Source organism: Pelophylax lessonae (assembly GCF_965119305.1).
Source record: "Pelophylax lessonae genome assembly, chromosome: 5".
Lineage (NCBI taxonomy): Eukaryota > Metazoa > Chordata > Amphibia > Anura > Ranidae > Pelophylax > Pelophylax lessonae.
The window spans coordinates 60,757,696-60,780,242 of NC_138772.1; the positions used below are offsets into that span (position 1 = coordinate 60,757,696).

At 42.3% G+C, this 22,547-nt stretch overlaps 1 protein-coding gene across 1 annotated transcript in view; it reads right to left on the bottom strand.

The window, feature by feature from the left end:
* Positions 1-22,547, bottom strand: part of LOC309555684 (uncharacterized protein) — an 840,923-nt gene that overhangs the window by 162,094 nt on the left and 656,282 nt on the right. Inside the window, exon 9 of the mRNA XM_082257724.1 lies at positions 4,324-4,377. Coding sequence (XP_082113850.1) covers positions 4,324-4,377 — 54 coding nt within the window. The remainder of the gene's footprint in view (positions 1-4,323; positions 4,378-22,547) is intronic.

Consider the following 22,547-nt stretch of genomic DNA (forward strand, 5'->3'; position numbering starts at 1 on the left):
CGTCATTGTCATGCTGGAAGACCTATCCATGACCCATCTTCAGTGTTCTGGCTGAGGGAAGGTTTGCCTCCAAGATTTTACAATACATGGCCCTGTCCCGGCCCCTCAGTGTGGCAAGGTCGGCCTGTACCTTTAGCAGAGAAACAGCCCCCAAGCTGGGCTGTAGAGATGGTGTTCTTAGGGTCAAAGTCAGCATTTTTCTTTCTCCTAACCTTAAGGATTTAGAGAAGATTAGTAAAATATAAGTGGACCAAAATCCCTCCTGAAATGTGTGCAAACCTTGTCACTAACTACAATAAAGACTTACCTCTGTGCTTGCCAACAAGGGTGTCTCATGTTTTGCTTGGAGATCAAATACTTATTTTACTCACTGAACTGCAACTCAATTTAGAACATTTGGATCATGTGTTCTTTCTGGATTTTTGGTTGATATTCTGCCTCTATAATTTAAAATATACCTATAATAACATTTATAGACCCTGATTTCTTTGTAAGTGGGCAAACTTACAAAATCTGTAGGGGATCAAATAATTATTTTCCCCACTGTAAGAAGGAGTAGGGTATGAGAGTGCGGTCTTTTATCCTATTTAGGATAATTTGTTGAAATACAGAAGGTATAAATGCTATGAAAGAGTGATGACTACATGAACATGGAAAGCATTGTTTCTGTGAAATCAGCTGTACACAGAAACATGTTTAAGTGGAAAGATAAGAGAGGAACAGGTAACAATATAGAAATGTTTTAACAATATATCAAATTAATCGCTTGTGTTGTGGGCTGCATGCTTCATGGTGGGGAGGGGGGGGGGGATGTTAATGCATTTCCGAGTAGCGTTTGGGAATAATGAAGGTACGCCCAAGGACAACAATATGTTTTATGCATCTTTAGCTCTGCTTTGTCCTCTTTTTTTCCATGAGTCCTACCATTGTGGGTATATAATAATGTTTATTTTGCTTGTTAATTTTGTGCTTACCAAACATGCCAATCATTTAACATAATGTACAGCACACAATACGAAGACCCACATATGGAACTGCACAATGATGCAATGAATGGAGCACTTTCTGCACACAGTAAATCATTAATGATGTGTTATCCAAAAAAGTATTGTGTCCGATAAATTGGTGAAACGCGTTTTAAATGAAGACGAATGTTTGGAAATGCGTTGCTTGCAAGGTAAGACCAGGAGTAACGCGCTGGAGGGCTCTTGAACAGTAACAGTAAACGGAAAATAAAAAGGCATCGGCTGGTTAGACAGAATGTCTTGAAGCAGAACATTAAACATGAAGACAATTTTAAAGGGGTTCTATGTGACAAAGGAACGAAAGGCTCATTTGTGCAGAAATGATAATAAATGTTTCTGTCCAGATTCACTCTTGCATTTCGGATCCTAGTCACACTGGATGGCTTCCTATCTTAAATCGTTAACAGAAAAACTGACATGCTATCGGAGATTTTTTTTTAAATCTGACTTTTAGTTTATTCGATCATCAATGATACAGCGTCAACCAAGTCTTGAGGATGCAAAGTGATTCATTCTCTGTGATTCCTAGCCTTCCTATACCATGCTTCACAGTTGGGATAGGTTAAGGTGTTGGTATTGTAAACTTTGGGGTTTGGAACACTGGCCAGTCGCTTGAAAAAGTAAACAGTCTTTATGTTTCCGCCAAAAACTAAACAAAACCGCTTTACCAAATTATGCAAAAAAACAGTTTTATACCTCCGGTATACAGCAAATCATACAATGGCTCACCGACAGTATATTAGTCCCACAATTGGGTTTAAGGTTGTCTGCTTAGAGGTCCAGGAAAGGGCCACAGGAGTCCAGATAGTGTCTCAGTAGCCAGATAGTTCACAGTCCTCTCACAACTCAACACCTCCCAGATACCTGCAAACAGCTTTCTGTTCTTTTCCCCCCTCTCTTGCAGGTGGGTTAACTTTTACAGGACCAAAGTACCCATAATTAGGGTTGGAGGTATTCCCACCCAAAATCCCTCTGAGCTTCTGAAGTCCAGGTCCCTCATAAGGAATTAATAAGGACTAAAAAACAGCTATCGCTTATCTGATCACCCCAGAGCCCCTCGCCCTGCATGGGTGAAAATCCCTGAGTACTCCAACTGAGCTTTTTTGTCACCCTTAAAGGGACCACAACCTAAATAATGGGGACACATATTTCCCATCCAGGACCTATACATGGTGTCCTTTACAGTATGCAGTATCTTTATTTTCCCCAAACATACCACTCAGTACATTTACCAAAAGTATTAACGGTATATTGTTTCAATAATGCAGATAAAAACTAGCAATGTTTTTTTTTTTTTCCTCCTTTAAGATAGATAAGGGGGGGGGGGGGGTTGCTGTCAGTCCCCCTTGGTAAAGATGCCAACAGGACAAATATGATGGAAAAATTCAAAATTTTATTGCAGTAATTGTAACATGAACAGTGGGGATAAATTCCAAGTTGGATACCTGGTCTAGTGACAACTTTCAAAAAAGTAATTTTCCATTTTTTGAGGGAGATGTCACTCCCTTCTTTTCACACTCTATATTCAAGTATTGATGTATAATGTGTTCCCTCTTTTTGATTAGTTATACTAAGAGCTCCTATATTCCCTCTGTGGGAGATCCATTTTGGGTGGGGACCCTCGCCTTCAGGCCTGCGGCCTCTGACTATCAGCGGGTGTGGTCCCTTGGATCATTACACACTTACCATAACCTTCAGGATCTCATCTGCAGGTATGACACCATCTTTAGAACCTGTGCACTGACTCATTTATCTCAATATCAAAGGAATCAATGGATGATATTCATTGTTATATTTTGTTTCTCATATATGTATATTTCATTTATAGTTCATATCCAAATCCCTGAAGAAGCCAACCCGGCAAAACCGGTCGCATTTGGAAATATTTCATTCATGTATGACTTCATGGATGTAATGTTTTTAACTTTATTCAGTCACATGTTTGTATGTACTAATAAAAATTAATAATTTTACATTTATATAAGCGTTCTTTGCTTTCTTTCTAAGGATATGGCTTGTCATTCATATTATATTAGTGAGTACCTTAAAAGTCCCATACCCTAGAATTTTCTAAACATTTTGCTCCCTTCTTTTCAAGTATCTTGACCAGTATGAGGGAAAATCTCTCTGATGGAGATATTGACAGCACTACCATTCTAAGCCTTTCCAAACTTTCTAAAGAAAAACTAAAAAGAGAACCATGGACTTTATTTTTATTTTTTTAGATTCATACTTACACCTAGGTGGATGCAGCATCGGTCCCTCGTCGGCTCTAACACTGAGAGGCAATCGATCTAATGCAGATCACCGGGATCTCACAGCATCCTGAGCAGAGAGCTGCTGACTGTCACTGGAGCACTGGGCTGTGGGGGGGGGGGGGGGGGTCAGGAGCGGCTGACTCAGCCTCCCAGCGGCTAGCTGAGAGTCTGAGCCAGATTTTCGTCCAGGCATGTGGGCGGATCCTGACTCCATGGTCACGATCTTGTCCAAGCCTGAACCGCCTCTGTGATGTCAGCAGGCAGTGGACTTCAGCCCGTTGAATGCTGAAAACAGGGGTTACAGGAGCTCTAAAGAACTGCACTCCTTTGAGTCACAGGAGAAGTACAGCCAAATGAGCTTTAGCTGCACTTCTTTAAGTTTAGGCTAGACTGTGTATCAGAAACATGCTGTATTGTTACTTCCCTAGTGATCACAGGTTGCCAAAGCAACATTTGTTTTTTTCCAGTAGACTATATACATTCAACAGTGATGCTCTTTTGTTTCTGCATAGCCTATAGCTGTTACCTCTGGGGCTGATAATCAAATAACTTTCAAGTTCCAATATTCACCCTCTCTGCTTATAATTGCCTCCACTTAGGAGTCACACAAAACCCTGAAGAAGGTTGGCTTTACATAAGAACTGAGTCGGGTTCTACATGCTACATACGTAGATTTGTCATTATTGGATTCCCAAAAAACTTTGGCTTTGTATTATAACTCTGCTCCCTTGGTGATTGATATGTGGGTGGATTTACTTATTTTGTGGACTAAACTGCATACATTGTGTGTTAAACACATCCTTCGGTTCCAAAAAGGGGCTTGTATTATGGTGACCACCATGGCTGAATGGTGTTCCTTTATGCTGCTTGCACAAGAAAACATCTGATCGTGAAGGATAAAAGAGACGCCACAATGGGTGGAAAGCATTCATGGTAAATAAACATTCAAGCAATGTTCACAGCTTAATAATACAAGTACTTAAGGCACAATAATATTTCTCACAAAAGTTAATCTACTTGTTTTTGTAGTCATTACATACCTGTATTACTTCATCGTCTTCTTCCAAAAGACCTTCTAGAATCTCAGCGGCAAGCTGAAAAACAAAGTATTAATCATCAATCAATTATTTATACTTGAGTGGAAAATCTATGGTGCATTACGTTATTAAACAAAGGGTTCAAGTCGTGCAATAAAACCTAACAATGATAAGTGACTGAAGGGTGTTAGAGTGTGCTAATGCAGTTACAGTTCACGTGTATATGATGAACAGCAAAACAAAGTAAAGAATCTTAAAGGGCAGATCCAGACTTACAGCTAAACTGTTAAGTTTGGAATTGTTGCACTTGCCAAGTCTCATGCCCTCACGTTTGTTAAGCCACCCCCTCCCTTGCAATTGAGACTATAACAGGGCAAGCCATTCTGCAGAGGCAGTACTGATCCCAACACCTACCTACCTGAAGTTTACACAACTAGTGAACATAATGATAACACGCAATTTTAGCATTACTTTTCCTCTGAGCTCCACCAATCCCCCGCCCATCAGTTTTCAGAGGCAGATTCCCCTCTAGAGGTTCGATAATGAAGATGCCTTGTAGCAATTTAACATCAAGACTGGTTGTCTAGTAAAATAACATTAGCTAGACTGAAAAAAAATAATTTTACAACTTCTAAAGGAATATAGAATAAGAATCCATAACCAAAGACCGAAATATAAAGTGTTTGATTTGAGGTGCTCATCCTGTGTCATTTACCATGTTCCCTACTCTTGTAACAGTATGTCCCTGAAAGATCTAATAAACTTATCCTAAAAAAATACATAAGTTACATATTATGAAAACCACATGCCATCCTAGGGAAGCTTTATTACACAAAACTATGTCACATAAACCCAGATATCAGAAATGTTTGATCTTCAATAACTATATTGCCACTACGTAAACTATAGCACAGTCATGGAGGACACCGGTCTTTAATTTGGATTAAATCAAATGTAGAGTTAGAGGCACCATAATGAATGAAAAATGAACGGCACTGCTAAATAACTTCCATAATAATTTTTACAAATGTAGCAACCTGGGAGTGCTGGTGCAGTTCCTGAAGTTTTGATGTCCTCCATGTGGTCTCCCACATAACAGATAGATGGTGAGTGTACTCATGCATATGGACTTTTTCTTCTTTTATTTTCTTTCTTTCTCTTTGTTTCCTTCCCACGCAGCTCCTGCACCTTTCCTTATCCTGGACTACCTCCTCCTTTGATTCCCCCCTCCTTACAATCGTTTTGACCCTCTAATAACCTGTCACCCTTCCAATACAAGCGGGTTTAATTTAGGCACCTGACTTACCTTTATACCAGACAACATAATTACAGCACTTAGATTCTCAAAGTCCCAATTTATTTTTTTCCTATTGTTATAGATACCAGCCCAGAAGAAAGACATACTTCATTTTGTTATTGTGCATCTTGGGAGCCTTCAAGACCCTCTGGACCCATGTGATGTACAATAATATCTTGATGTAAGGTCTTTATACTTGTATACTTTATACACTATCTTGGATTTCTTCTACCCTGCTGATTGTTTAAGGTTTTTAATGTTTGTACTTTTCTTCAATTCAATAAAAAAAATCTGTAAATGAAAACCACAATTCAAATTGACCATACACAGTTATGGGGAAAGTAAAGTGTATCTACGGGTGTTTTCACACTTGGTGCGATTGCGTGGTCCGAACCCGAGTTCGATTGCTCCCCCCTCCCCCTGCCCCTGATGGACTGTGTTCACATTTGATTTTTGTATCCGAACCACGGTACGCCAAAATGGATAGAATGGCTTGCTTGGTACGATTGCGTTCTCATCAGAAGCGAACCGTACTGGAGTTCACATGAACCGTACCCCAGACCACCCTTTTTAAGTGGACTCGGTTACGGATCACGGGTGTGCACCTGAGTTCAAAGACAGTGTTCACATCATCAAAAAGAACCGAATTCTGACGTCAATCGAACCCGGGTCCGCTAGTGCTAGTGTGAAAACACCCTACGTTCAAAGCCAAAAATGTATAATACTGCAGTTTACTTGTCTATAGATGTAGCGGCTGTATTATTTTTCTATTTCTTAGGCTTGTTTTTTGCCTTATTTTTACCTGGTGATCCCGCAGATAACACACTTCCTGTCCTAAGATGACAACACCTACTCTCTGTACCGTATTTCTGGAAGAACAGTGTTGTCACCCTAGGCTACTCTCCTAATCTGGACTACAAACACCTCTCCCCATCTTCATTACATAGGAAGGAGGGGTTGTGTTGTTTACAGAAGAGAACTAAGAGGGCTGATGACATAAAAAAGAACTTCACCCTAAAGGGGAAGTTATGTTCTATGCCTACATCCCGCCTCTTCTTTTTGATTTTGACACTTTTCTTTTGGGGGGGGGGGTTCATTGGGGAGCAGGTACATGGTTTTGACTTCCACTCATGGCGATCCACTGGAAGTTCTTAACCAACTCCACCCCAAACCCGCAACCTTCTGGGACTTGTGAGACCATTAACAAAATGCAACGTGGCTCGTGCATGTGCAATAAACAGCCAGCTGTGAAGCCACATGGAATCACAGTCGGCTGCCCACAGTAAACATGTCAATGCCAGAGACCCAGAGTTTGGGTGAGCATGGCGCTGGACCCCTGGACAAGTGAGTGTCCTCTACCATATTTGTTGCTGCTGACTTTTTATTTTTTGAATAGAGGGCGAAGAACCACTTTAAGATTTTGATTAAGTACACAGGAAGTAACAAAGATACTGGACTTCTATAAAGATCAAAAGGAGTTTTAGCCTTAAAAAACAAAACACATGCCACCATCAATTCTAAGGACAAAGAACAAAGGAACCCCCTATGGGTGGGACTATGTAGGCTACCAGACATCCAACTGGTATAAAAATATAATTGTATTCAATACAATAAAAATAATAGGTAGTTTGACACATCATGTGTCTGCTTACACGTATATAAAATACAAATGGACATAAGGTTAAACTAATGCTAGATACATGAAATATTGAAATGAAAAACAACGGCTTGTTGATCATGGAACCAGGGTTTGGGTTTGGAGGATTTCCACTATGTTTGGTTTACATCCATGTTCAACACTATTTGCAAGCCGTTGTTTTTTATTTCAATATTTAATTTAATCTTATGTCCATTTGTATTTTATATACAGTAAAACCTTGGATTGCGAGCATAATTCGTTCCGGAAACATGCTTGTAATCCAAAGCACTCTTATATCAAAGCAAATTTTCCCATAAGAAATAATGGAAACTCAGATGATTCGTTCCACAACCATTTATTCATAAGTCTTTCAGTTTATAGTCTATATACAAAGATTACAGCAATGTGTTAGGTTGTGTCATCATAAAATGTCCATCCACAAATGATGCCTCCACAAGGGGATTAGAAGCAAAATCCAGCAGAGCTACAGAATATAAGAGAGAAGAGAGACGCCTCTAAGTGTAGCAGTATGGGGACATTTAATGAAGGTACAGCATTTAGCAACTCACATGGTTGATGATTAAAGAGGCACATCTAAGTAAGCAGGCATCCGGGGTAAAGCTGTCCACATAGACCATCTTCTGAACCACTGGCTCTCACCGATGTCAGTCTGCAATTGTGATTGGGAAGACTACCCTGCAGTAGAGTGATCTGAAAGCGAGACTTTGAATCGCTCGTGGAGTGCAGTGTGGAAGGGGGTGATGAAGATGGCAGTGCGGAGGATGGTCTATGTGGACAGCTTTACCCCGGATGCCTGCATACTTAGATGTGCCTGTTTTAATCATCAACCATGTGAGCTGCTAAATATTGAACCTTCATTAAATATAACCATATTGCTACACTTAGAGGCGCCTCTCTTCTCTTTTATACCCAGTTGTGATATGACGCTACTTGTATATCAAGACATCACTTGTAAACCAAGTCAAAATTTATTTTAAAAATTTGCTTGTCTTGCAAAGCGCTCTCAAACCAAGTTACTCTCAAACCAAGGTTTTACTGTACTTGTAAGCAGACAACCAATGTGTCAAACCATCTACTATTTTTAATGTATTGAATAAAATTATATTTTTTAAACAAATTGGATGTGTGGTAGCCTACATAGTCCCACCCATAAGGGATTCCTTTGTTCTTGGTTCTTACCTTAGGGACGACGGCAACCCATACCCTGGGCTCTGAAAAACTGGGGATTTTACTCCCTTCTAAGGACAGGTAAGCTGAAATATATTACATTTTCGGTTTTGAGTTTTAATACAATTTAAAGAGGATGTTAACCCCGGCCAGTTCCACACCAGTCTTTGCGTCCCTGGCACCTCTATGTTTACTATGGGAAGCTGGCTATGGCTCCTGCCATCTTTACAGCTAGCTCCCCACTGCATATGAGCGAGTCGCACTGAGCTTTTTTAATGGACACACAATCTTCTGGGATCTGTGACTTGCCCCATGAGGTTGCAGGTTGGAGACCCGTCCTTTAAGAATGCCAAGGTTCTTTTAGTGGAAGTGGGAGAATGTACCCTCCAGAAATAGTTACCCCCTCCTTAAAAACAACAAATAAAAAGTGCCAAAAGTAAATATTGACTTTTTCTCTAAGTGTCCATTCACACTATCGCGACTTGTCAGGCGACTTGTCAGCCTGACAAGTCGCGGTCCATGCAGTGCTACAGGACCTGTTTCCTGAGCCTTTAAATGGTATCTCAGTCTGGTTCAGTAGGTTACACAATCATGGGGAAGACTGATGACTTGACAGTTGTCCAGACAGTCATTGATACCCTCCACTATGCGGGTAAGTGACAAAAGAGCATTGCTAAAGAAGCTGGCTGTTCACAGAGTGCTGTATCTAAGCATATTAATGAAAAGTTGTGGAAGAAAAAAAGTGTGGCAGAAAAAGGTGCACAAGTACCAGGGATAACCACAGCCTTGAGATGACTGTGAAGCAAAAGCCATTCAAGAATTTGGGGGAGATTCACAAGAAGTGGACTACAGCTGGTGACAGTGCATTAGGAGCCACCACACACAGACGTATCCAGGACACGGGCCACAACTGTTGCATTCCTTGTGTCAAGTCACTCCTGAACCAGAGATATCAGAAGCATCTTACCTGGGCTAAGAAGAAAAGAATTGGACTGTTGCTCAGTGGTCCAAAGTCCTCTTTTCAGATGAAAGTAAATTTTGCATTTTAATTTGAAAATCAAGGTTCCCAGAGTCTGGACGAAGAGTGAAGAGGCACAGAATCCAAGTTGCATGAGGTCCAGTGTGAAGTTTCCACAGTCAGTGATGATTTGGGGAGTCATGTCATTTGCTGGTGTTGGTCCACTGTAGTCCAAAGTCAGTTCATTCAGCCTTCTAGCAGGAAATTTTAGAGCACCTCATGCTTCCCTCTGCTGTCCAGCTTTATGGAGATGCTGATTTCATTTTCCTGCAGGACTTGGCACCTGCCCACATTGCCAAATTTACCAATACCTGGTTTAACCCCTTTGCGCTGACAGAATGCAAATATGCGGCGTCGGTTTGCCTGCAGCTAGAGGCATCACCCAGGTACAACCCCTTCAAACCGAGCAGCTAGAGCCATCACCCCAGTACCACTGTTTAGAACAGATGGTCGGCTTTCTTGTAATGAAAACCAATGCCACTGAGCAGCCGCTCGGCTGTCATTACAAGGAGCGGGAGGGGGCATCCCCCCTCCCACCGCCTTCAGCGGCTCGCCCCGGGTCTCCCGTCCCGCCGGAAGGGCCGAAGCGACCAGCTAGCATGTCTGCCGGCTGGCTGAAGACCCGAACAAAGCCGATTCGGCTCTGATCGGGTATGCGATGTAAAAACCCAGAGAAGATGTCATGACATCACTTCAGGTACTGAAGCTTTAACCACTTGCCGACCGCCGCACGACTATCTACGGCGGCGGTCAGCCCCTCACAGGCAAAGTGACGTAGGGCTACGTCACTAGCTTGTGAGGGTCTAGAGAGCGAGCGCGCGCCGCCAGAGGCGCGCTCCCGCGTGGTCACGGACCCCCCCGCGCGTGTGACCGGCGGACCCGATGTCCGCCGGCCACTCTGCGATCGGCGGGGGAGAGGGAGAAAGTCAGGCAGCTTGTGTAAACAAGCTGCCTGTCATTCTCCCCTCTGTATGAGAGATGATCATATGGATCTACTATGTAGATCCGTTGATCACTCTGCATACAGCTGAAGCCACAGCCAATCACAGTTAGAATCACGCCCCTAGGGACACACACAGCCCCTCCCTCTCAAATAAAGTTAACCCCTTCACTACCAGTGTATTTTTACAGTAACAGTGCATATATATAGCACTGATTACTGTAGAAATGTCACTGGTAACCCCAAAAGTGTCAAAAATGTCAGTCAAGGGTCCGATCTGTCCGCCGCAATGTCGCAGTACCGCAAAAAAAATCGCAGATCGCCGCCATTACGCGTTAAAAAAAAAAACAACAAAAATGACAAAAATCTTTCCCTTAGTTAGTAAACGCAATAACTTTTGCGCAAACCAATCAAAATACGCTTTTTGCAATTTTTTTTACCAAACATAGGTAGCATAAAACAAATTGGCCAAAAATGTTAAAAATTTGGATTTTTACATTTTTTTGGGGGGAATTTCATATAAAAAAAAGGGAAAAATATTGCTATTTTTGCAAAATTTACGCTCTTTTTTTGTTTATAGCGCGTGATCAAAAAATCGCACAGGTGATCAAATACCGCCAAAAGAAAGCTCTGTTTGTGGGAAAAAAAGGACGCCAAATTCGTTTAGGTACAGCGTCGCACGACCGCGCAATTGTCCGTTAAAGTCACGCAGTGCCGAATCGCAAAATACCCCCTGGTCAGGAAGGGGGTAAAATCTTCCGGGGCTTAAGTGGTTAAAGGCACCAGATTTAAAAAAACATGGCATTTTGAATGCTTTTAAATGCAAAGGAGGGATTTGAGCACCTGTCACTTCCTATTACTTTAACAAGAGATGTTTACATTCCTTGTGACAGCAATAAAAGTGATTAACATTTTTTTTAATGAATAGTGTAAAAATCAAAAAAATAAAATAAAATAATTAAGAAAAAACTATTTAAAGCGCCTGTCCCTCGTGCACGGAAGTGAACGCATATTCAAGTCGCGCCCGCATATGTAAACGGTGTTCAAAACCACAAATGTGAGGTATCGCCGCAATCATTAGAGCAAGTGCAATAATACTAGTACAAAACCTTCTCTGTAACTCTAAGGCTACATTCACACCTGAGCGTAGCGTTTTCGTGCGTTTTTTACTGCGATTTTACCGCGATTTTTACCGCGATTTACAGGCGTTTTTTGTGCAGGCGTTTTTTTGATTGAATAGATACCAATGGAAAACGCCTGTAATCTGCCCAAAAAGAAGCTCATGTACTTTTTTGAGCATTGGGCGTTTTGCTTACAGCGTCAAAACGCTCAGATGTGAACAGGGGCCATTGAAATGAATAGGATTTGTCTTGTTGAAAAACTCCCCAAAAACGCCCCAAAAACGCCCCAAAACGCCTGCATGTGAACCTAAACAGGTAACCATTAAAATTTTTTAAAGCATCAAGTGGAGTACTGAAAATTTGTCGCCATTCCACGAGTATGCGCAATTTTAAAGCATGACATGTTAGGTATCTATTTACTCGGCTTAACATCATTTTTCACATTATACAAAAAAATAGGGTAACTTTACTGTTTTGTTTTTTGTTTTTTAATTCATAAAAGTGTATTTCTTCACAAAAAATTGCATTTGAAAGACTGCTGTGCAAATATTGTGTGACATAAAATATTGTTCGTCATTTTATTCTCTAGGGTCTCTGCTAAAAATATATATATAATGTTTGGGGGGTTCTATGTAGTTTTCTAGAAAAAAATACTGGTTTTAACTTATAAGCAACAAATGTTAGAAAAAGGCTTAGGCTCCAAGAAGTTAATGATCATGGTTTTACTGTGCTTGATTGGCCAGCAAACTCGCCTGACCTAAACCCCATAGAGAATATGTGGGGTTTTGTCAAGAGAAAGATGAGAGACATCAAACCCAACAATGGAGATGAGCTGAAGGCCGCTATCAAACAAACTGGGCTTCCATAACACCTCAGCAGTGCCACCGGCTGATCACCTCCATGCCATGTCGGATTGATGCAGTAATGCATGCAAAAGGAGCCCCGACCAAGTATTGAGTGCATATACCGTATTTTCCGGCGTATAAGACGACTGGGCGTATAAGACGACCCCCCTAATTTTCATCTACCGGTAATACTTATACTTAGGTTACCTTGGAGATATTATACTCGGCGTATAAGACGACCCCCCATGTTTGGGCGATTTTTTTGAGGTTCAAAAGTAGTCTTATACGCCAGAAAATACAGTACTATACTGTACATGGACATACTTTTCAGTAAGCCAACATTTCTGTATTAAAAATCCTTTTTTTTTTATTGGTCTTATGAAATATTCAAATTTTCGGAGATTCTGAATTTTTGAGTTTTCACTAGCTGTAAGCCATAATCATCATCAAAAAAAAAAAATCCTTGAAATATATCACTCTGTGTGTAATAGATCTATATAATATATGAGTTTCACTTTTGAATTGAATTACTGAAATAAATTAACTTTTTTGAAGAAATTCAAATTTTTTGAAGAAATTTAAATTTTATCTTCTCAAACTGATGAGCTGCCCTGTGGAAGTGGAACTCCGGGCAAACTTCTACAAAGACTATACATTTATATGAGAGTCATTTTACGACCCAAATCATTTATATTTCTGTCCACCCAGTCCTGATATTTACACAGCACAGCCCTTTTTTCAGGAAAGAAAACTTGATTTTAATCTGTTAAAGAGGTTGTAAACTCCCTGTAATGTTTGTACCTATGTCCACAGACCCGGAAAGAAGACAGGCAAAGATGGATGCGGCCTACAGTGGGGACGACAAGGGCTTCGTTTGGAGGTGTCACATAATGTGCTAGTATGTGATGCATACTAGCACATTATGCCTTTACTATCCAGGTAAGAAAAACCTACAGACTTTACTTCCTCTTTAACCAGTTTACAACCGCCCGCCGCAGATGTACTGTGGCAGACAGCTGCTCCCAGGCAAATTGCCGTACATGTACGGTGCTCGCTCTCGGGAGGCTAGGGGGCGAGCGCGCACCGCCGCCGGTGCGCTCCCGCCCCTGTTTGCCAGTGGGGAAGCTGATGCAGCGGGCAGGCGTCCTGACACCCACGATCATTCCCTGTTGACAGAGAAGAACAGTCAGCTGTTGTAAACACAGCTGACCGTTCTTCTCCCTGCAATGATCATAGAGCCCATGTGATCCTTCTCTATAGGATTACATGCCTCTATGGTCATTTGAGAAGCCACGCCCCCTCACAGTAAGAAACACTCCCCTAGGCTCACATTTAACCCCTTGATAACCCATAATGTTAACCCCTTCACTGTCAATGTCAATATTACAGTGCATATTTTTAGCACTGATTACTGTTGTAATGTCACTGGTCCCCCCAAAAGTGTCAAAAATGTCAGTTAGGGGTCTGATCTGTACACCGCAATGTCGCAGTCCCGCAAAAAAAATCGCAGATTGCCGCCATTACTAGTAAAAAAAAACAAACAATAAAAATAACATAAATCTTTCCCGTAGTTAGAAGACGCAATAACTTTTGGGCAAACCAAACAAAATATGCTTATTGCGATTTTTTTTCTTACCAAAAATAAGTAGCAGAAAACAAATTGGCCTAAAATGTTAAAAACATTTGATTTTTACATTTCTTTTTTGAGAATGTCATATAGCTGAATGTGAAAAATATATATTTTTTTTTCAAAATTGTCGCTCTTTTTTTGTTTATAGCGCAAAAAATCGCACAGGTAATCAAATACCACCAAAAGAAAGCTCCATTTGTGGGAAAAAGGGACATCAATTTTATTTAGGTACAGCGTCGCATGACCGCGCAATTGTCTGTTAAAGTAACGCAGTGCCGTATCGCAAAATAGGGCCTGGTCAGGAAGGGGGTAAAATCTTCCGAGGCTGAAATGTTTAAGTACCACCCACAGATCTGCCTCTCCTCCAGCCTGTGACTGGACAGTGAAAGGAGAAGCAGCACACTGATGAGCTCATATCTCTGTCACTCTGCTCTCTCCTCCTACCAGCATGTCTCTCCCTAGTACAGATGACCTCTACAATTCAACAAATTGGCTTCTTGGTGCTGCTTCTCAATCAGCCTGAGGTTTGCTGTTTAGGGTCTGCAAGAGGCTGATACAGAGGTAAACTCAGGTACTAACACTACTTGCATTGAAAAAAAAAAAAAAAAAAAGAAGAATAAATCATTAATGAAAACAGCACTACATGATTCTGCCTTCAGCTTTAACCACTTAAGCCCCAGAAGATTTTACCCCCATTCCGACCAGGGGGTATTTTGCGATTCGGCACTGCGTGACTTTAACGGAGAATTGCGCGGTCGTGCGACGCTGTACCTAAACGAATTTGGCGTCCTTTTTTTCCCACAAACAGAGCTTTCTTTTGGCGGTATTTGATCACCTGTGCGATTTTTTGATCACGCGCTATAAACAAAAAAAGAGCGTCCATTTTGCAAAAATAGCAATATTTTTCCCTTTTTTTTATATGAAATTCCCCCAAAAAAAAATGTAAAAATCAAAATTTTTTAAAATTTTCGGCCAATTTGTTTTATGCTACCTATGTTTGGTAAAAAAAAATCGCAAAAAGCGTATTTTGATTGGTTTGCGCAAAAGTTATTGCGTTTACTAACTAAGGGAAAGATTTTTGTCATTTTTGTTGTTTTTTTTTTTAACGCGTAATGGCGGCGATCTGCGATTTTTTTTGCGGTACTGCGACATTGCGGTGGACAGATCGGACCCTTGACTGACATTTTTGACACTTTTGGGGTTACCAGTGACATTTCTACAGTAATCAGTGCTATATATATGCACTGTTACTGTAAAAATACACTGGTAGTGAAGGGGTTAACTTTATTTGAGAGGGAGGGGCTGTGTGTGTCCCTAGGGGCGTGATTCTAACTGTGATTGGCTGGGGCTTCAGCTGTATGCAGAGTGATCAACGGATCTACATAGTAGATCCAGATGATCAGCTCTCATACAGCGAGGAGAATGACAGGCAGCTTGTTTACACAAGCTGCCTGACTTTCTCCCTCTCCCCCGCCGATCGCAGAGTGGCCGGCGGACATCGGGTCCGCTGGTCACACGCGCGGGGGGGTCCGTGACCACTCGGGAGCGGGAGCGCGCCTCCGGGGGCGCGCGCTCGCTCCCTAGACCCTCACAAGCTAGTGACGTAGCCCTACGTCACTTTGCCTGTGAGGGGCTGACCGCCGACGTAGATAGCCGTGCGGCGGTCGGCAAGTGGTTAAGGATGCCAAATACAATATTTTTTGCTATTTTGTCATTATTGAATTACATATTTGTTTTTTTCCAGCAAAGAAAACAGTCTTATACACAGAATGCAAGAAAGCAACTGGAAGCCAGTTGCTGTAATTCACTTAAGGCTACATTCTATTTAGGAAGGAATATATTGGTTGTATCACCCACTGTTTTCATAAAGTTTTCATAACTAAATCTAGCAGCGCTGCCAAGGGTAGCCACTGCAAAGCCAAGCAAGGCATTATCAATCTTCAACCTGCAGGCTCTTTATTGCTTAAAGGCAAACTAAAGTGTATTATGCACAATGGGATGTATTTATTTCTTCTTCTAGTCGCTCTGTGAGAAGGGATATACATTTGATCGGAGCAAATACCGGCAAAATCAAATGTTACTAGGGTGGTTTTTCTCCATCTCTCGCTGATGATGATAGAAAATAAATAGTTATTTAGAATGATCACCACCTCCTTTTTGTTGGCCAGATTGTGATATTTTCCTGATTCATGTTATTGTTATGAATCAAGAAGATCTGACTAGGAGAGAAAATAGCGTAGTAACAATTGATTTTTCTGGTATTCCCATAGAAAGAATGCACATGCGGTTTCGCAGACATCTGAAATGATATATATATTTTTTTATTATTAAATACACCATTTTTTAAATACACATTTTGTTGAGTGATTATTTTATTATTTACCTAAAAATAATATTGCACATTATTGCTTGATGTTCCATATTTGCATATTTAACAGCCTCAGCCGTGCATGTTTCCCTATGAAACATGCAGAGGGGGGTGTGTCCAATCCCTCCACTCTGGTCTCAGGGTACATTGATCTCTCCTCTCTGTTCAGTGTGTGACATCAGATCCCACTGCCTACTACAGCTCAGGCAAGATGTGGAAATTCTGGACTTTAACCACTTTACGTCTGCTCACATTGCTGCTACCGCAGCAATGTGGCTCGTTATCGTCCAGCATACACTGGGCCTCCTGGCTCAGCACCACACTTCTGGTGCACAAGGCCGACCACCTGTGACCACCTTCCTCAGCAACAGAAGGAGAGACAGCCTTTACCCTCCTCCTGGGACCTGGCTTCCCGCCGAAAGACACCCTGTCACATGTGCCTGTGGCTTTTATAACGTATCCCAGGATGCACCACTGTTGTGCCTACCCACTGGGATAGTCATAAAAACCTATGTGTCACTGGCTGGGTTTCCTCCACTGTCCAACATGATCCCCTTTTGGATACAGTGGGGACACTCCCTCAGACCAGATGGATCACACATGGACACATGTAACAGGCATAACTACCGATCAGGCTCCCCTGATAAGCAGATGGAGCAAATTATACTTTACCTAGCACCTATCTAGGAGGGTGCTACATGTATGTAGCACGGCCCCCTAGAGGGCTGCTGGTTAGTGGATGTTACTCTGCACTCACATGACCCTAAGAAGTTTCCAACCCGCTAGGCACTATAGGTTCAGACATTTCAGTGGTAATCTCCAAAATACACTGACACAATAGAGATACAATTCTTATTGTTTACTAAGGCAAAGAGGTAAACCAATCAAACTTATTGATAACAAATAGGGTTCAGTATTAACCAATATTGCAGCGTCAATCCGTTAAATCCCAGATATCATGCTGAAGTTCAAGGGACTGACACTGTGGACATAGATGCTTTACAACAGGGTGTTGCATTCAATGAATAAAGATGATTGACTGATTATCAGCTCTAACCGTCAAAGCTATTGATAAAGGTATATGCTTTGCACTCTGCTGAGCCTCTTCTATAATCAGAACTAGCAATTTCTTATGTTCTCTTAATCCTAACATTACTCTAACAGGTCCCTTTTAAGAACTGTGAGTACTCAAATTCCAGTCCTAGCAAGGCCTTGTGAAATCTTTGCCGACAGTTGGACCTCTTATCACTCTTCAGTGTGATATTTGTAATCCCATAGTAATGGTGTGTATGAAATCCTATCTGCAGTCAGTGTATGATGGATGCAGGTTTATACTTGTGATTCAGGATGTCACCAGGCACTCTTTCTCACAGCGGTTCACTGTTAATCCACTTGTGATTATCCGGTCACCCAGGCTAAGTATCTCCCCCTCCCACTCCTGCTTCACAGGGGATGTTAGGCTCTCACTGCGCCGATCAGTCAGTTCAGCTTTGTCCGCTCTGCACTCAGCTCCACTGGATCTATCACTGCTGTGTGACTACCAGCATTCGCACCGCTGAGGATGGGCTCCGCTCTCTCTCTCTCTAGGCCGCACGCCTTGGGCCTGCATCACCAACAGTGTCCCGACACACCCCTCTGGCTGACCTCTCCTCGCCGAGTCCTGGAAGCAAGAGAGCGCATGCTCGGCCCACAGAGAGGTATATTGGCTCCCCCATGATCCTTCACTCTCCCGTGGCTCCCTGGGAGTATAGTCCCTCCTCCCATCCACGCAACAGTCTGCCTTCAGTTCCAAACGACATCCCCCACAATCCAATTCGTCCATTTCTGGGGAAAGCCGATTCTTCTTGTAAAGAACCTTAAAGGAGCACTCTGGACACATCATAACGATAACTTGAATATAGGTATTCATGACATTTATGCAAATGTAGTAGTCCCAGCTTGGCTACACGCATATAGTATGTGTATTATGTTGTGGTTTTCTTTTTCCTATTGTGACAGGAAGTCAGGTAAATCTGTGAATGTTGTCACAGACAGGAGATACACTTCTGCTTGGGTTAGACAATTCACCAATTACTATAGGGTGTCGGCTGAAAAGGTAGCCAGGACGGCTTAAGGAAGTTGAAAGGCCTTCAGCTGTTCGGAATGAGGAAGTTAAGGCCTCTATAATTTGTCCAAAGGAAGTCTATTGATTGCTGCCTCCTGACGCTGTGTGAGCTGGGGAGAAGAGGACAGTCAGATGTGTGCCTCCCGACGCTGTGTGAAGCCTGGGAGAAGGATTGCTGCCTCCTGATGCTGTGTGAAGCCGGGGAGAGGAGGACAGTCAGATGTGTGCCTGGGAGAAGACCTCCTGGAGCGATGTGCGCTGAGGAGGGTAAAAAGTGTGAAGACTACTCAAGGTGAGGTCTTGGACTATTTCTATGTGGAAAGAAATAAATGAACTGTTTGCTATGTGAAGAGACAAACAAAGGAATGTGTTCTATGTGAAGAGAAAAGCAAAGGGACATGTTCAATGTGAAGAGGAAAAGGGACATGTTCAATGGACATTTGTTGTGTGAAGAAAAAACATGGACTATGGAGTGTCTGCTGTAGGATAAGCAAAGTTTGCCCAACAGTAGGTTGGAGACAGACTCCGTAGGTAGGTTCCTGTATGTGAGAAGGTAGCCGCCCACAGTGGCAAGGATTTATTTTGTGTTTTATTTTTATTTTGATGTTTTGACGCTTGCACTTGTGTGAAGAAAAAGTGGAATACATAAGCCGCGAAACATGTTGGCACATTATACACTAATATTGATGTCACGGTATGTATTATGTTTTATTGGGCCCCATGTCTGTTCATGGCCCTGCATACTATAAATGCATTTTTGTACTTTTCTTATAAGTTATTGATATGGTTGTTCTTTCATTTGGGAGACACCATTTAAAAGCCCAATATATGTGGGGTTAGATTAACCTCTTCCTTTCTGGTCTTTCAAATTTTTCACCCTCTCCAACAATACATCAGCATTCACAGATGCCCAAATGTTTGGTATTTCTACATCATTTTTCAAATGTATGTTTACAAAATTGAAATTACACCGACATTACAACAAAGTCATAGTTGGGAATCTAGCAACGTTATTAAAACTAGCAGCAGGTAAAGAGGAGAGAAGACATGATGAATTCTGTCCATATTCCCGTTTAATACCAATATATAAATTAACAATGACTGTATGCAAACATTAATTGCTTCTTTTGAAGACAATTCCCCGAGACATCATTAATTTATGTGAACTAGGAGCAGCTAATCTTGGCGGTATGAAGCCAGGGTAGACATGAGCTATTAGTGATATGGGTGCTATGCATTTCAAACACAGTTTGTCATTTTGCATTCATATATCTAGCGGGAGTTATTCTTCATATATATGCACGCTAAAGATTGCAGAGCTGTCTATCCTGCTGTTACATATTTATTTTGTTTAAAGTATTTGAAATTAAAGACAGTCAGCAACTGAAGAATAACAGGTTGGAGCAGAATTCAGTCCCCCCACTTTTGTGGCTATCTGGCTTCCAGCAAGGTGCTCTACCTCCACTGTAGAGCTTAAAAGAGAAGTATAGGGAAAAAAAAACACACATACTCACCTAGATGGCTGCAGCATGGATCCGAGCTGCAGTTGTTCCCCGCAGGCTCTAAGACCAAGAACCGAGAGATCACAAGACCACAGACTTCTCAGTTCTCGGTCCCCAGTGACCAGAGAGCAGGTGCTTGTCAGTTACCTACTCTCTTCTCTCCCCCTCCAGTGCTCGCTGGAGCCCTAGGCTGTAGAGGGGGCGGGGGCAGCAGGCTTAGGTTCTCAGCGGTACACTAGGAGTCTGAGCCAGCTGCTGGTCCAGGTATCTGGGCGTATCACAACATTATTGTTAGGATCCCTGAAGAGCCTGGACGAGCCCCCATATATGTATATAGTAGGGATCGACCGTTTATCGGCAAAGCCGATATATCGAGGGCCAATATGCACTTTCCCCGATATATCGGAATCGGCCTTTTGATTTACCGATATTGCCGATATTTAGGGAAAGTGCTTCTACCGGGGTGATGTCTGCAGCTAGAGGCATCACTCCGGGAACCGGTGTCCATAGCCGACGGTCGGCTGTCTTGTAATGACAACCGATGCGGCTGAGAAGCCGGTCGGCTGTCATTCCAAGGAGCGGGAGGGGACGTCCCCCCCTCTCGCCACCTTCCATGGCTCGCCCGGGTCTCCTGTCCCACAGGGAGACATGGGGCACCCTACCTTCAGCGCCGCCGTCTGACCAGGTCTCCATCTGCACTGCCGCCGTCTGACCGAGTCTCAATTTCTTTGAATTCGGCACCGCTGAGTACCCGGAAGTGATGTCATGTCATGGCATCACTTCCGGGTACTGGCGGCGCCAAATTTAAAATCTTACAGCACTCAAAACAGTCAAACTTGGCATTTTGAATGCTTTAAGTGCAGAGGAGGGGTTTGGGGTCTTTTAGACCCCCAGATCCCTCCACCACAGTACCTGTAGACATTTAAAAAAAATGTATATATATATATATATACAGTATATCCGATGACCAAAATATCGGTATCGGAGGTAAAAAAACAATATTGGTTGATCACTAGTATATAGGGATGTTGGTGCTATAATAATTGATCACTGGTACCATTCACAATAAATCAAACCTGGACGAGCTCTGTGACGTTAGCCGACACAAGTTTTATCCTGCTGTCAGCTGAATCATAAATCAAAGGAGTACAGAATCAAGAGCAATCCTGTGATCCATAAGGGAAGTATGGCCAAAAGAGCTTTGGTCCTACTTCTCTATTAAAGCATATTTCCATTTTTGCAGTCCAAACTAAAAAAGCCCACTAAATGTTTGTTATATGTTCCTTTTCACATAGCATGTACGTTATACATAAAAAATACCCTTGTAAACCTTTATTTTTATCTCAGGAAAAGGTGTCATGGCTGAGCACAAGGTGTGCGGAGTGAGCCTGTCCCAAGTCTGCCCTCTTTAACATACAATGCAAGAAGCTCAACCGCTAAACCTTTAACCCTTTGTTAGTACAGACAGTGTTCAAATCTAGTTGGAATGTAAAACAAAGGTCTGCCTGTTGATTTTGGCAAACACAGCTGCCCAGCCCCCTCAAAAACAAAGAGAATTATGTAGCATTTTTTTCTTGCTGAAGAGTGCAGAATAGAGCATTAATGGCAAAACCTTTGTTTTAGTTTTGGATAGAGTGGAGATGGATTAGAACATCTGTCAGTTTTTTATTGCTGTCTGTGTACCTGCTAGGGAGATTCACCCTCTCTATTTGTCATGTTTACAATTATCATTGAAAATCCAAAACATTGAGTTGTCCCCAGAAAAGTAACAGAGTAGAAATCTTCCAAAGGGGACATAAGTTCTGGGGGTTCACAAGAGATTTCCTTAATTTGCAGGATTTTCCTCTCGCTTCCTGTCTTGGCTATGGGGCAGAAGTGAAGGTAAATCTTCCTGTAACAGGCATGTGTCTTTGGGAAATGAAAGACCATTTGTCATGCAATTTCTCCTTTTAGCCACAAGATGAAGATGGAGAGATGATTGTTGACTTGTCCTTCCAGAAAACTCAGAGACACAGTGGACACTGGAAAGAAAAAGGGGAGTTTCAGGGAGTCCTGAGTTGGCAGAAACCCCCAGCTATTTGGGGGATCTCCTAAGTCTGCAGCGAGTTATCGGGGCCATTGTGGTGAGAGGTTGAGGCATGGGTTGTCATCTTCAGAGTCCAGAGACGGAGGGAGGCCACTCCATTGGAAGCTTCTACAGTGTGGGAAAGCAGTTCTCGGACTGAAAAACTCAGATAGACACAGCCACTGTTGGGACGCTGTCTTTGCCATGTTGCTTCAAAGAGTCGCCCTAAGCAACCTAAGCGAGTGGATGTCTGATCAGAGGTGCAACTAACACAGTGTTACCAGGACTGGTGAGTGGGCTTTGTGGCCGCTACTTCCTACCACTGCAAGGGATTAAAGCCATTAGGAGTTACATAACCGGTGACCCCATAGCTCTAATACTGCCGGCCTTACTTACGGCCGCAATGCATGCCAATGAGCTACATCGAAACTTAGGACTAAGGACTGCCCCTAGTTGTAACTACCTTGAAGCTCTATCTGCTGGCCAGTTAGGGCGGTATCCTGTCCATGC